General features: G+C 34.5%; 1 protein-coding gene across 1 annotated transcript in view; it reads right to left on the bottom strand.

The window, feature by feature from the left end:
• Positions 1 to 15,979, bottom strand: part of BMT2 (base methyltransferase of 25S rRNA 2 homolog) — an 81,685-nt gene that overhangs the window by 40,952 nt on the left and 24,754 nt on the right. The window contains exon 3 of the mRNA XM_007195103.3: positions 8,566 to 8,736. Coding sequence (XP_007195165.1) covers positions 8,566 to 8,736 — 171 coding nt within the window. The remainder of the gene's footprint in view (positions 1 to 8,565; positions 8,737 to 15,979) is intronic.

Here is a 15,979-nt window from a genome sequence, read left to right as displayed (position 1 = left end):
GAGAATGAATTGCAATAAAACTGGAAATAGAAGTCTACTGTAATTGACCTGGTGGGAGAAGAGGACAGAGAGATGTAGACTGACTGAAGTGATATTGAGAACTTAGAAATGATAATAGGACTTGGTGATTAACTGGATGTGGGAAGTGAGATAGGGAAGGAGTCAAGATAAAATCTTTAAGTTTCTAGCTTGGGCATACAGATGCATTTAATGAAACAGGGAACACTGGAAGAGGAACAAATCTGGGTGATTCAGAGAGTAGGAAAGGGGAGAATATTAGCTTGCTCATGATACAAGGGTATCTCACAGGCACAAATGCAAACAGAGTTTAGTAGGCACCTAGATATATAAAGTTCAGATCAGAGCTCTGAACCGGAAATACAGATTTGGTATCACCAGCATATACGTGGTAACCAAAACTATGTAAGTAAATTAAGCTGCCATGAGAGGATATGAAAGTGAAGAGAGCACAGGACCAGCATTTAAGAGGCAAAGAAAGGGGATGTACTGCTATTAAGAAATGACAAGAAATGGACTGATAAAAGGACGTGTCCTTACAGCACATGTATTAAGATGAAGACATTTATTTTTTAAAGATGACACTGCAGTCATAAGGAGAAGAATACATAAGTTGACTGTTAATAACCACTAAATTACCATTAAGACTCATAAAATATGTAATAGCACATGCCTCTGCCACCCCCATAAAATGAATAACATTCACTGATATTTGTTTCAGGACAAGTTTTATTAGGCTTTAGGTAACTCACTAGAAAATGGTAATTTGTTAGTTAAAACACCAAAGACACTATTTCCTAAATTATGTTTCTATAATTCCACGTAAGTCTAATTAGCTTTATATTTTTTATTAGATCAAATTAGATTCAATTCCAGTTACCAAAATAATAAACAACTTGTTTTAGATAGTAAATCTTTAATTTACTATCTGTTGAGGACATAATATACAGAACTATAATAAAAATCTTATAAACTGAAGTTAACAGAATTTTGGGGGAATGCTTTAAATCTTACTAAGGAAGCACATTTACTTTAAGAATTCCTCCAAACAGGGACCTCCCTGGTGGTGCAGTGGTTAAGAATCCGCCTGCCAATGCAGAGGACACGGGTTCAAGCCCTGGTCCGGGAAGATCCCCCATGCCATGGAGCAACTAAGCCCATGAGCCGCAACTACTGAGCCTGCGCTCTAGAGCCCGCAAGCCACAACTACTGAGCCCACACACCTAGAGCCCGTGCTCTGCAACAAGAGAAGCCACCGCAATGAGAAGCCCGTGCACTGCAACGAAAATTAGCCCCTGCTCACCGCGACTAGACAAAGCCGCTGCACAGCAATGAAGACCCAACACAGCCAAAAATAAATTAATTAATTAATTAAAAAAAAAAAAAAAAGAATGCCTCCAAACAGAATTTTTGGTAGAAAATATTTTTTGGTCATCATTTTCCTTTATATATACAGTCAGATTATAGAGGTCTGGATCACGGTATTCTTCTTATGACGATGTGCCCATTGTGCTATTGTTACCCAAATGATGTTTTGAACCTATATAATCATCACTACTTCCATTCTCAACATCTAGTACTTTGGGTCATTATCTGAAAGCTCAGACCTTTGGGGTTTTTATACATAGTTCTTCCTATTTTTTTTTAACGGAAGACTATACAGCATTATTTTATTTTTATAAATAAAGGGAGACTCAGGAATGTTAGATATTTTCCCAAGGTTATTCTCTGAGCCAGTGTTAAAATTGGGAAAGGAACTATCTAACATTTTAAAAAGGAGCAACTGATAAGCATGGATTATTAGCATTCAGCTTATTCATAATCTCCAATATATATATATTTTAAACCAAGAAAACCTATGGAGGAAAACTTTACATTTTGAATTGGTAATTAATACACATTGTTTCTGTAGAAATAGCTTTAAAATATTGTAATATACATGGCTTTAAATGGGACTTAATATCTTTTTTTTTTTAACAAGAGGCATCAGCCACCATGTCTGTCTCTTTTTTAAAAATTTTATTTATTTATGTATGTATGTACATATGTATGTATGTATGTCTGCGTTGGGTCTTCGTTGCTGCGCACAGGCTTTCTCTAGTTGCAGCAAGTGGGGGCTACTTTCGTTGTGGTGCATGGGCTTCTCATTGCAGTGGCTTCTCTTGTTGCGGAGCACGGTCTCTAGGCGCACAGGCTTCATTAGTTGTGGCACACGGGCTTCAGTAGTTGTGGCTCGCGGGTTCTAGAGCACAGGCTCAGTAGTTGTGGCGCACGGGCTTAGTTGCTCCATGGCATGCGGGATCTTCCCGGACCAGGGCTTGAACCCGTGTCCCCTGCATTGGCAGGCAGATTCTTATCCACTGCGCCACCAGGGAAGTGGGACTTAGTATCTTAATATTTCTAAAACTCCATATTTGATATTTGTAATCACAATTTTATCCATTTAGTGTTTCAGTGAAATAAATGAAGAATTTTACTCTCAGGTTCAAATTTATATTTGTATATATGCTTTGATTAATATGTAATGCATTTCAAACTAAAAGGAAAACACCTGAAAAGCACTACTGAAACAAATTTTTCATTTATATACTGCATTATGTTCAAAAGACATTTAACTTCCTCCTTTACTACTGTAATATCTTTTACTTACTAGGATAACCTTCAACGTTAAAAGCCAAAGAAAATACGAAGAATGCTAAAAACTGAATAAAAATAACTGCTAACTAAAACTCTGAAAAAAAAGAACATTAAAATGGTATTCAAAACCACTATTTAATTATTATAAACCGAACTCTCAAAACCAGCATTAATATGTCGAATTAGGTCCTCTTTATTAGATATTACCTATCATCATGTATTGTATTCTCTCTCTGTCACAAGCCTTTTAAGAATCTGTCCAATATCTTACATCCTCAGGCAGTATGGAGGTAAGGTCCCTAAGACTCTTGGATTGGCAGTGACCATCTAATAAATAGTCTTTCCTTTTGCTCAGTGCCACCTCTTCCTTCTCCCCTTCTCTATCAGTTAACTAAATGTCAAGTAGATGATTAAAAAAAACCTGATTCTACTGTCCTAAATATGTCTTTCCTTCTTTCATTTCCTTCCATCCATCCGCCCATCTGTCTGTCTGTTCTTTTACCCATGAAGCATGTGTTAAGCCCCCACTCAAATCACTATAAATGTCCAGTAATATCCTGAGTACTAAAGAGCTCATACAAATAGATAGACTTAAGATCATAAAACTTAAGTGAGCAAATGACATGAACAGACAATCCTTAAAAAAAGAGAAATAATGAAATGATCCTACTCGAAGCCTTGGCTTAGATGCTAAGAAACTTAGAGTCAAAACTGTGTGTTCTATTTGTAACAACAGTAATGGACATAAATTGCAGATGAGTTTCTTCTCTTATATTGACTGATTAATTGGTAACAGCTTCTTAGAGTACTGTGTAAAAGGGATTCTGAGGCCAAGTCCAGGCTCTGTAGGAAAGATCCAATGACCAACTACCTACATTTATCATGGATTTTGGAAAGTATTATGAAAGCATGTATGCCATGTTTCTACCATGGCAAGTACTAGAACATCACAGAATGAATTTTATTTTTCTGATTTCATGATTTTTTCTTTTATTTAAAAATTTACTTTTTTACTTTAGATTGGGAAATGGGAACACTGGTTTGACATCTTAAATTACATTCTGCTGGCCTCACAGAATGAATTCAGAAGTGTTCCCTCTGATTCTATATTCTGGAACAGATTGTAGAGAATTGGTCTTTTTTTCCCTTAAATTGTAGATATCACCAGCGCAACCAACTAGGCCTGATGCTTTCTGTTTTGGAAGACTATTCATTATTGCTTTAACTTCTTTAATTAATAAAAACCTATTCAGATGATCTATTTCTCTTTGTGTGAATTTTGGTAGATTGTGTCTTTCAAGGAATTTCATCTAAGTTATCGAATTTGTGGGCATACAGTTATTCATAATATGCCTATATTATCCTTTTATTGTCAATGTGATCAGTAGTGATGGCCCTTCTTTCATTTCTAATATTAGTAATTTGTCTTTTTTTTTTTTTTTTTTTGGTTAGCTTGACCAGAGGATTATCAATTTTATTGACCTTCAAAGAACCAGCTTTTAGTTTCACTGATTTTCTCTATGGTTTTCCTGTTTTCAATTTCATTAATTTCTGCTCTAATTTTTACTATTTCTTTTTCTCTGCTTATTTTGGATCTAATTTGCTCTTGTTTTTCTAGTTTCCTAAGGTAGAAGTTTAGATTACTGATTTTACATTTTTCTTCTTTTCTAATATATTCATTCAATGTTAAAAATTTCCCTCTAAGCATGCTTTCACTACATCTCTTCAATTTTGATAAGATGCATTTTCATTTAGTGCAATTAGTGCAAAGTATTTTAAAATTTCTCCTGAGACTTCTTGTTTGACCCATGTGCTAATTAGATAATCTATAAATATTTTGGGATTTTCCAGTTCTCTTTGTTATTGATTTATATTTTAATTCTATTGTGGTCTGAGAGAATACGTTATATAACTCAAATCTTTCTAAATTTGTTAAGGTGTGTTTTATGGCCCAGAATATGGCCTATTTTGTAAATGTTTTGAAAAAATAATACTTTTTAAAAGAAAGCAAAGTACTTATTTTGTATCATTTACAAGTATATATGTACAACATGAAGGAGGGTCGGGACACAGCGATCTTAGTATTACAAGGAATGGTAGTAATTGGGGCTTGGGATAAAATTTCCAGCTATCACATTATATACAGATTCAAAAAGTGTCACGTCTCAATTCTGAGCCATAGATGACTTTAAAAAGTGACTCTACTAGTAACAAATTTTTGGTTTTCGTAAAATGTAAGCGAAAAAACCATTTTTTTGCTATGTGAGCCCTCACTATCTGAACCCGGAAATCAAAATGACTTGATTTTGTGATAAGACCGGGAAAAAGATAACCCTTGCTAGCTACACTTGCTACCCAACCTTGGAAGTCAAACAAATTTAGATAGTAACAAATACATATCTTCCTACATAATAATATCTATAAATAAAGAGAGTAAACATCTGACCTTTGACTATTTCATCTACCTCTATGTGTAAGAGAGCGAGAAATTCTCTTTGGAAAAATTGATTATTATTTTATATGAGGATCACTTTATATTTAGACACTTAAAGTGGTAGATATTTATGATAAAATATAATGCAGAATGAGTGTTTTAATAGCACAGAAAGAGCAGTTTACACAAAATTTTTTATACTGCATGGTCTCTATTGTGTAAGAAAACAGTGCCTATTAAAAAGACTGGAAAGAAATATACCTAAATGTAACCAGGATTGAGTAATAATGTTTCTACACCTATAATCTTCTCTACATGCAAATTTTTCATACTGTTATCGTATTTCATTTGCAGTCAGGAAAATATACAATACTGATTTTAATACAACATGATAAGTACTGTAATAGAGTATTAAAAGGTTTGATATTGGTACCAGAGTACCAATTCTTTTGAGAAGTTCAAGTTAAGTTCTGGAAGGGAAGATGCTTCAAATATAGCCTAATATAACACAGCAATAGTTGATCAGAAAGAGGATATATTGTACTTGCAAATGCCAGAAAGTGAGAACATGCGTGTGCCACTAGGGTAATTTAAACAGTTCCATAAGACTAGAATATGGGCTGCAATAATGGTAGGAGGAGCGGGAGGGATAAGTCTACATACACATGTTGGGGCCAGATGCTATACAAAGTAGTTTCTAGAATGAAGGAAATCTAAACCTAGCCATCCTAGGCTAAGATGTTTCAATGCTTAATTTCAATACTAAGTAAGTCCTGACCTATAACAATCATATTTCCTTTAAATACTTAAAACTACTTTTTCTCCTTTACAATTAAATCAGAGACTGAAATTTCTTGACTATGGCAGGGGAGAGGCTGGCAAATCCACTCCTCAGTAAACAACTATAACAAAGAACACAATCATCAAACACATCCATTTCAGGGCTCAAACACAGGCAAACACATTGCAAAGTGTTTATTCATGAAAACCAGCGAAATCTTAGCTAACAACAGTGGGGATCTGCGGTGTCTTTGCCTGAAGCCACTCCCATCATCCCCACCCTTTGCTCCGTTGGTATGGAAGTTCTTTGAGGACAGGGCTGGCTGTGAAAAACAGCAACTACACTGCTGGAAGGGGTTAATGGGATTTGGAGCAGAGGGTGAAAAACCCACAGAACAATGTCAGTAAAAGTAACAAACATGGTAAGAAACAAACAGGGCAAGTCAGCAGCTATGTTAGCTTCAGGCTGCAGTTTTGGCTGGCCAGAGCTGTAGACTGGGCAGAAATTTAGAAATTCCAGAAATATCCTAGAAATGAGAGAGGCACAGAAGCACTAGATAAACTTTCCACATAGCCTTGGCTGATTGGGAGGCTAAATGAACATGCACGGGAGACCCACAAGGGCCTGATGGAAAGCAAAAAGTGAGGCAGACTTGGAGACTGCCTGGATTTTAAATGTACTCCCAAATCAACACACATCCACTGGCAGAGGGTGGGAGCCTTACAGTCTGGAGAGGTGTTTGAGCACAACCTCTGACCTATCATTGACCCCTAATCTGTGCAGACACAGGTACAAACCGTAGGAAACCAGCCAAAAAAAATAAAAATAATAGTAATGTACGAACTACCAGGGAAACAGACCCCACAGATTAAGTGCAGGGAGATTACTAAAAACCACCACCACCACCACCCTCCTTGGGGAAAAGTCCAAAACAAGAGTTTCTATAACTTCAAAAATATATTGGACAGTTTTCAACAAAAAATTATGAGACATGCAGAGAAAAACAGGAAAGTGTAGTCCATATTCAAGAAAAAGAGCAGTAAATAGATTCTGAGTGAGCCCAGATGTTGTATTTAGCAAAGAGCTCAAATCAGCTATTATAAAAACGTTCAAAGAATTCAAAGAAACTACGTTCAAAAGAGGAAAAGGAAAATATGACAATGACTTAACAAACAAGGTAATCTCAACAATGAAACAGAGACTATAAAAAAGAACGATATAGAAATTCTAGGGTTCACATTTTCCATATGTACCTGTTTTTGATAGCACTGTTAACTATATAATTTCTTATGCTGGTCAATATTTTAAAAATATTTAAGAATGTTCATAACACCTGAGTTATAAGATGTTTATTAACTCATTATGCTTTGTAAGCTTTGTAGTAACCTTTGAATAAAGGTAAAGATCTTTACCTATAGAACTAATCAAAGGTATATTAATTTTTGAATGAAACTGCTTATACCTAACTAGATAATATTTCAACATGGTATAAAATCAAAGTAACCAAAGGTAATGTTATGTTGATATCTACAGGTTTGGAAATGTTTTAAGAGGTTAATTTAATTTTATTTCCATGGTTAGCCTGCAGTGTCTATTAGGAATCTTTCTAGAATTATTCGAGTTTAACATTTTCAAGAGAGTAATACAATATTACTTGATTCCACAAATTTATTCTGGTACTATGGTATATAAATAATTTTAATACTGTTAATAATTAATTGGATTATAATACATACACAATGAAATATTATTTAGCCATAAAAAAATGGGAAATCCTGCCATTTGCAACAACACGGATGGACCTTGAGGTCACTGCACTAAGTGAAGTTAAGTCAGACATGAAAAGACAAATACTGTATGATCTTACTTCTATGTAGAGTCAAAAAAAAAAAAGCCAAATGCATAGAAACAAAATCAGATTTGTGACTGTCAGATCACAAATTTAGGGATTGGGTGAAAGGTACTTCCAATTACAAGATAAATAAGTTCTGGAGATGTAATGTTCAGCATGGTAACTATAGTTAACAATACTGTATTGTATATTTGAAAATTGCTAAAAATTCTCATAAGGAAAAAAAATGGTAATTAGGTGAGGTGAGGGATGGTTAACTAAACTTACTGTGGTAATCATTTCACAACATATACATATAATATTAAATCACTTTGTTGTATGTGTTACACAGTGTTACATGTCAATTATATCTCAATAAAACTGGGAAAATACTCATGTACTTATTAAATAAAATTTATGCCTATATGCATATATATATATATATTACCAGCAGGCAGATTTTTATATTGAAAATAAAATAATGGCAATTGGTTCTATTAATAATCTTCCATTAATTCCTTATTTGTGATTTGTCAGTGGATAGCCACTTTAAATTTAATTTAATCGGATTTCACTGTTTTGATTCTTTGTATTACCATAAAATGTAACATTTAATGAATGATTCTTTGTCATTTTTAGTGAGAACAATCGATGTTATGGAACTACTAGTTTCCCAGATATCCCTTAAAATTTTATGCTACTTTCCTACCTAATAATATTACAAATTTACATTTCTCAGACTAACATACTATCAGAGAAGCAAGCAAACTGCCCACTACTTGGCGTAAACCATTACACTATTTTACATTATTAACACAGCTATCCAGGATAATGTTAATAATCTAAGGAGAAAAGTATACTTACTCAGTTATAAATTCAGGGTTTGTAAAGCTGAGGTTGGTTAAATGACCTTCAAGTTTAGAAGATTCATGCGTATTTAAGGCTGGAGTGGTCTTAGTGGCGAGTACAGCTCTTTTTTCATCTTTTTCAAGTGCTTTTCTCTTCCCACCATTTTGGAAATATTCTCTGCATATACTACAAGGCAAAATAAAGTTATATTTTAAAACAATAGGTATGAATATAATATAAAATGGGAAAATATTAACCTTTATTAATCAAAATGGGAAATTTTCAAATTATAGTGTCCTATTTTTAAAATGTCACACAGAGGTAAATTTGAGCACCTGTAGCATTTTCAAATTTTGAAAATTACCATACAACAAAGCATGATCATAGATTATGTTTAAAAGTGTTTTTTCAGAAGTACAATGTGCCTGTATGTTTTGCTGAACTTTATTCTTAGCTAAAACATAAGTTCCTCCAGAAAAGCTTAGATAACTCTGTTATTCAGTGACAGAATCCAAAAAGAATAGTAGTCACAGTTAATTCTGAGCCAGCTCTGCTGGTAGTAGACAGTTGTTTTTCAGATCCCTCCTGGTTTATAAAAACAAAGTCACACATATATACACTAATATGTATAAGATAGATAACTAATAAGAACCTGCTGTATAGCACAGGGAACTCTACTTAGTGATCTGTGTTGACCTAAATGGGAAGGAAATCCAAAAAAGCAAGATATATGTATACATATGGCTGGTTCACTTCGCTGTACAGTAGAAACTACCACAACATTGTAAAACAACTATACCCCAATAAAAAAATATATATATGTATGGTTATCACACAAAAGAGAAGCTCCATTAAACTATACCTAATTGCTGTTAAAAAAAAAAGTCACAAAATCAGGTTGCCAACATATTAAGAATCATGCTATTTGCTCTGAAAGAAGAGCATAAAAATCTGGTTAAGGTAAAAATGGAAAAAAAAAAAAAAGGTATCATATTATAAAGGTATACATTCAGAGAGAACAAAGGTTTGAACATAACAGTGATTTTTATAACACTTGGAAATTATTCCTGTCCATCAAGAGACCACTACCACTTGTCTCAATTCTTATAATATAAATGGATATTAAAATGCAGATTTTTTGAGATGTATTATTTCAAGCTCATTTAGTTTAGCCCATATCAGGTTGTTATCCGTAATCAGAAAATGATGACTGGCATTAAGATTAAACAATTTTCTTCATACCTAATACAATTTTAAGGTGAAAATAGTAGGGTACCATACCTGGGTATGTAACAGGACAATAAACATGAACCACAGAATCAACTCAAAACACTTACTAGCTATTAAAGACAAGAAACTTAAAGGAAGAAAGACTGGTATGATCTGCCTCTGGCCCTTGAGCTTACAATATGACAGGAGATACGTACTTAGACAATTAACTGATATACTTATCAAAGCTTAAAGTGAATGGAAATGGAAACTAAACAAATTTTCTTTCTTTTTAGATTCTTAAACCACGTTATTATTCCATATAGCTCATACTCTGAACAAGCTAGACTATTTTTCTCCATAGACACTGCTTGGTGCAGTTTCAAAAACACATGGCTAGAGAAGACCTGAAAAATTAACTTAAAACTGATTTCTGCAAGTAGAACTATGGTGTCTAACGAAACAATGCCCATTTCTCCTCACACTTAAAGGATGCTATTAGTTCAATTTCAGTTTGTGTAAGTATCTATTAAAGACTTCTTTAACTTATCCTATGGAGATTTAATTTTAACTCAAATTATATACAGGAGTTGAAACTCATTTATCATTAATCAAACATTTATTAAGTACCTATCATGTGCCAGGCACATAGGTGATGGAAAAACAAATTGAAGAAGGCATTGCTGCCCTCAAGGAGCTCAGACTAGTGAAGGAGACAAATAATTATATATTGGGTTGGCCAAAAAGTTTGTTCGGGTTTCCAAAAGAAATTTTTGGCCAACCCAATAGTAAAGAAAATATAATTGATAAATACCTAACGCCCAATCTAAAATCAGTAGTATAAGCTGATTTTAGGAAGGTAAGTAGGAATAAATCAGGCTAGGAAGAATGTTAGTTAAGGAGGAAAGTGCTTTCCTGGCAGAGAGAACAGCATGAGCAAAGGCATGGAAGAGAAAAGCAACATGGATCCCGCAGAGATAGACATCAGTTCAAGGCATGTGAAATTTAAACTGCCAGGCAGAAAACGGATGGATGGACTCATAAGTGAAAAGGTCCTAAGGCCAACACACATATAGAGAGGAATGATAGCCACATGACACTGGAGAGGTAAGCAAACTTCAGATCATGCAAGACTGACAGGCCAATTTAGGAATGTGGCCTTTTTTAGAAATCTAATATAATGACAGAAATGGTTTAGTGGTTTCTTGGAGTGGGGGGGTGGGCTGACTACAGAGGTGTACACTAGAGCTTTTTAGAGTCATGGAAAAGTTCTGTATCTAGACAGTGGTGATGGTTACACAAGTGTAAACAACTGTCATTACTCACTGAACTGTACACTAGAATGGGTATATTTTATTGTATATTAATTAAACCTCAGTAAGGTTGATTGAAAAATATAGCCTGAATCACCTTGGAATTAATACTAAAAATAATACCTTTATCATATAATATTTCACTAAGGCATGAAAAGGGTAAAGAGATTGCTTACCTTTCTATTAGGTGGAACCAAAAAGAACTGCTGATATTCAATAGTTCTTGACCCACAAAAATTGCAATTTTATGTGGTTCAATCTCAATGTTACCTAGAGACTTGACTGCAAAATACTTAAAGGGCTAGAATTCCAGATACTCATAGGATAATAACTGCCATCTAAACCCCAATCTCCCTACAAAACTTCCAAAAAATATACAAATCATTAGGAAGAGCAAATAAAAGCACACACAGTTCACACCTATGGCATAACTAGGAAACAGGAATAGCACCTTATTTTACATGTAATTGGGGAAATAAAAATCTGAGGCCAACTGAGTTGGCTTTGGAGTTACCCAAAGTACAGAGTCAGATGAGGACTGTGTAAGAGAGGAAGGTATGATGGGGTCTTAGAGGTGGCACAGAAAAATAGATATTACCAGCTAAGGTTCACCACAGAGAGAGTCCAACTCTGAATGGAGAGATCTTAAGACTTATGGGACATAGTGAAACAAAGCATTAGGCACAGGAAGACCAAAAGGAAAAAGTTTGGAAAGTATATGGGAAGGGCTGTCACCAAAGGTGAGAGCCCTGTGAAGATATTATTTCTGAGGGAGAAAGGAAGCACCTTGAAAAAAGGGGGTATCTCTGGAGGTGTGTTGATAAAGGGAAAGAATGAAGCAATTAAGAATAAGGAGCAAACTGACATAAGTTAAACCTGTTAAAAATTCATAAATCAGCCAAAAGAGGACAATATTTATTAAAGGAACTCCACTTTCATATTTGTAGCAATCAAGCAAGGATCTCTGGAGTTAAGAAACAAAGCAAGCACCCAAACCTCTACCTATACCTCTAGAGACAGTCCAACATAAAAGACAAAACACATAAAAGAAATGTCCAATGAATCCAGCAATCATACAAGTTTCTATTAGAAGGGGAGAGAAAGATATCAAAATTTTTCAGTGGATGAAAATTCTCAAAAACGCAGAAAATAACAGCTATAAAAGAGAAAAAAATTGTAACATAACACTTCAATATTAATTATATATAATTAAGCAATGCAGATATGAAAAACATTTCAAATTTGAAATTAAATAGAAAACTGAGGATAAAGAAGAACTACATAAATAGATATTCCATGAATATGGATAGGAAGACTCAATACTGTCACTATGTTAGCTCTTCCCAAATTGATTTATACATTCAACACAATCCCAATCAAAAGCAGAGCAAAATATCTTATAGATAAAACAAATGGATTCTAAAGTTTACATGGATAAGCAAAGGACCCAGAATAGCCAACACAATATTGAGGGAGATGAACAAAGTTGGAGCACTGACACCATCTGATTTTAAGACTTAATATAAAGCTATAACTATACTATTACTATTAGTAATCAAGGGCAGTATGTTGTAGGCAGAACAACAGACAAACAGATCAATGGAACAGAAGAGAGAGCCCAGATATAGATCCATGTAAATACATTCAACTGATCTTTGACAAAGGAGCAAAGGCAATACAGTGGAGTAAAGACAGTCTTTTCAACAAATAGTGCTGGAACAACTGGATATCGACATGCCAAAAAATGAACCCTGACACAGACATTACACTCTTCACAAAAATTAACTCCAAATGGATCACAGAGCTAAATGTAAAACACAAAACTCTAAAACCCTTAAGAGAGTTTTATAAATTTTTAGGAGAAAATCTAGATGACCTTGGGTGTTATACCTAAAAAGTCATTGCCAAATCTAAGTCACAATCCTTAAAAGAAAAAATTGAGAAGCTAGACTTAATTAAAATAAAAAACTTCTGCTGTGCAAAAGACAATGTCAATAGAATGAGAAAACAAGCCATAGACTAGGAGAAAATATTTTCAAAAGATATATCTAATAAAAGACTGTTATCCAAAATATATGAAGGACCCTCGAAACTCAACATTATGAAAACAAACAACCTGATTAAAAAATGGGCAAAAGACCTAACAGACATGTCACTAAAGAAGGTACAGATATCAAATAAGCATAAGAAAAAGACACTCCATATCACATGCCATCAGGGAAATGCAAATTAAAATAGCAATGAGATACTACTACACATTATTAGAATGACCGAAAACCAGAACACTAGCACCACCAAACGCTGGTGAAGATGTGGAGCAACAAGAACTCTCATTCACTGCTAGTGGGAATGCAAAATGGTATAGTCACTTTGGAAGACAGGTAATTTCCCACAAAACTAAATATACTCTTCCCATATAATCTAGCAATCAACTTTCATGGTATTTACCAAAAAGAGTTGAACACTTACTTCCACACAACAACCTGCACATGGATGTTTACAACAGTTTTTTTTTAAAGATTTATTTATTATTTATTTATTTATTTTTGACTGCTTTGGGTCTTAGTTGCGGCACGCGGGATCTTCGTTGAGGCATGTGGGATCTTTCATTGTGGCACACAGGCTTCTCCCTAGTTGTGGCGTTTGGGTTTCCTCTCTCTAGTTGTGGTGCACGGGCTCCAGAGAGCATGGGCTCTGTGGTTCGTGGCACGCAGGCTCTCTAGTTGAGGCACTCGAGCTCAATAGTTGTGGTGCGCAGGTTCAGTTGCCCCGTGGCATGTGGGATCTTAGTTCCCTGAGCAGGAATCGAATCTGCGTCCCCTGCATTGTAAGGTGGATTCTTTATCACTGGACCACCAGGGAAGTCTCTACAGCAGTTTTGTTCATAACTGCCAAAATGTGGAAGCAACCAAGGTATCCTTCAGTAGCTGAAAGGATAAACAAGCTGTGGTCCATCTAGACGATGGAATATTATTTACCACTAAAGAGAAATAAGCTATCAAGCCAAGAAAGACATGGTGGAACCTTAAATGCACATTATTAAGTGAAAGATGTCAATATGAAATGGTTAAATACCATAATTCCACCTATATACATTCTAGAAAAGGCAGAACTATGGAGACGGTAAAAAAGTCAGTGGTTGCTGGGTGCAGGGGGAAGTTGGGGGCAGAAGGAATTAACAGTTGGAGCACAGAGGATTTTTAGAGCAGTGAAACTGTTCTGTATGATACTATAATGGTGGATACTTGTCATTATATATTTGTGAAAACCCATAAAATATATAATACCAAAAGTGAACCCTAATGTAAACTATAGACTTTGGATTCTAATGATGTGTCAGTGTGGGTTCATCAACTGTAACAAAGGTAGCACTATAGATGGATGTTGATAGTGATGTGACTGCCCATGTGGGGGGTCAGGGTGTATGGGAACTACCTGTATTTTCTAGTTAATTTTGCTGTGAACCTAAAACTGCTCTAAAAAGATAATGACTATTTGAAAGAAAAAAAAAAAAACAAACACAGAATAGACATCATGTGCCTCCTGATGTAGTACCCTGAGAAGGATACAATATCACCTATGTGATATTCTTGCTAATAATATGCTTAACTTGAACCTAATCACAAAGAAACAACCATACAAATCCAAACTGAGACAGTCTGTAAAACTGACTTTACAAAATGTCCATGTCATAAAAGACCGAGAATTTTCCTAGATTAAAGAAGACCAAAGAGGAATAACAACTAAGTGCAATGATACACACTGAAGTATTCAGGAGCAAAAGTCTTGTGATTTCTGCAACTGACTTTCAAATGGTTCAATAGAGAGTGAAGGGAAAAGGCGAGGGGGAGTGGGGGTGGGGGAGAAAAAGGGGAAACGATACAAAATGAGACTAAAATAGAGCAACATTTTTTTTTTCAAAACTGAAGGAAAGAAAGTGTGAGTCAAGGATTTTATATCTAGCCAAGTTATGCATCTTGTAACAAAACTATAGAAAAATAGCTTTTGGTATGTAAGAACTCATAGAATAACACAGTTGCAAGATTATTAAAGCATGAACTTCATCTGTGAGATGACTGGGAAATGTTGACGAAGAGGCTGGTAGAGAATAAAAAGCATTAAATGAATTAAAAAAGGATACTTTATCATGCTGAAGACCACAATTCCCAGTGAAGCCATGTACTACGTATCATAGGAGCCATCCTCACAAAGCAGAAACTCCATGAGATGCATGGAGAAACAGGCAAAACTAAAAACAGGGAACTTTAACATACCACTCTCAATCAAGTAAATGAACAATAAGTAAGGTTACAGAAGCCCTAAAGAGCATAATAAGGTTTATCTTATCACTACATAACAAACTTCACTCTCTCTATTCTTTTTCAAGTGCACATGGAATATTCACAAAAATTACCATATACATGTATTAGGCCACAAATAAAACTACAGTAAGAGCCATAGGAAAAATAATACAGACAAAATCATCCAATCTCAATGCAATAAGGCTAGAACTAATAACAAAATAAAACAGAAAATTCATTTCACCTGCAAATTTTTTTAAAAATTAAATAACTCTGGAGTCAAAGGCAGAGTACTAATAAAAATCACAGAACTTCTAAAAAACAATAACAAAACCACCACAGGTCAGAATCTAAGAAATGCACTAAAACAGTGACCTGAGGAAAATTCAGACCTTTAATATTTATATCAATACAAATGAAAGAATCAAAATAAATAAAATAAATATCCAACTCAAAGGATTAGGGGAAAAAAGTAAACAAACCAAAAAAAGGGAGTAAGATTATTAATGTTAGGAAAAAACAGAACCAACAAATAAATACATAAACTGGTTCTTTAATTTGCATAACTTTATACAAATAAAGCTGAAAACTTAGATGAAACATGAT

Source organism: Balaenoptera acutorostrata, chromosome 7 (genome assembly GCF_949987535.1).
Source record: "Balaenoptera acutorostrata chromosome 7, mBalAcu1.1, whole genome shotgun sequence".
NCBI lineage: Eukaryota > Metazoa > Chordata > Mammalia > Artiodactyla > Balaenopteridae > Balaenoptera > Balaenoptera acutorostrata.
This window is presented reverse-complemented; position numbering and strand designations above follow the sequence as displayed.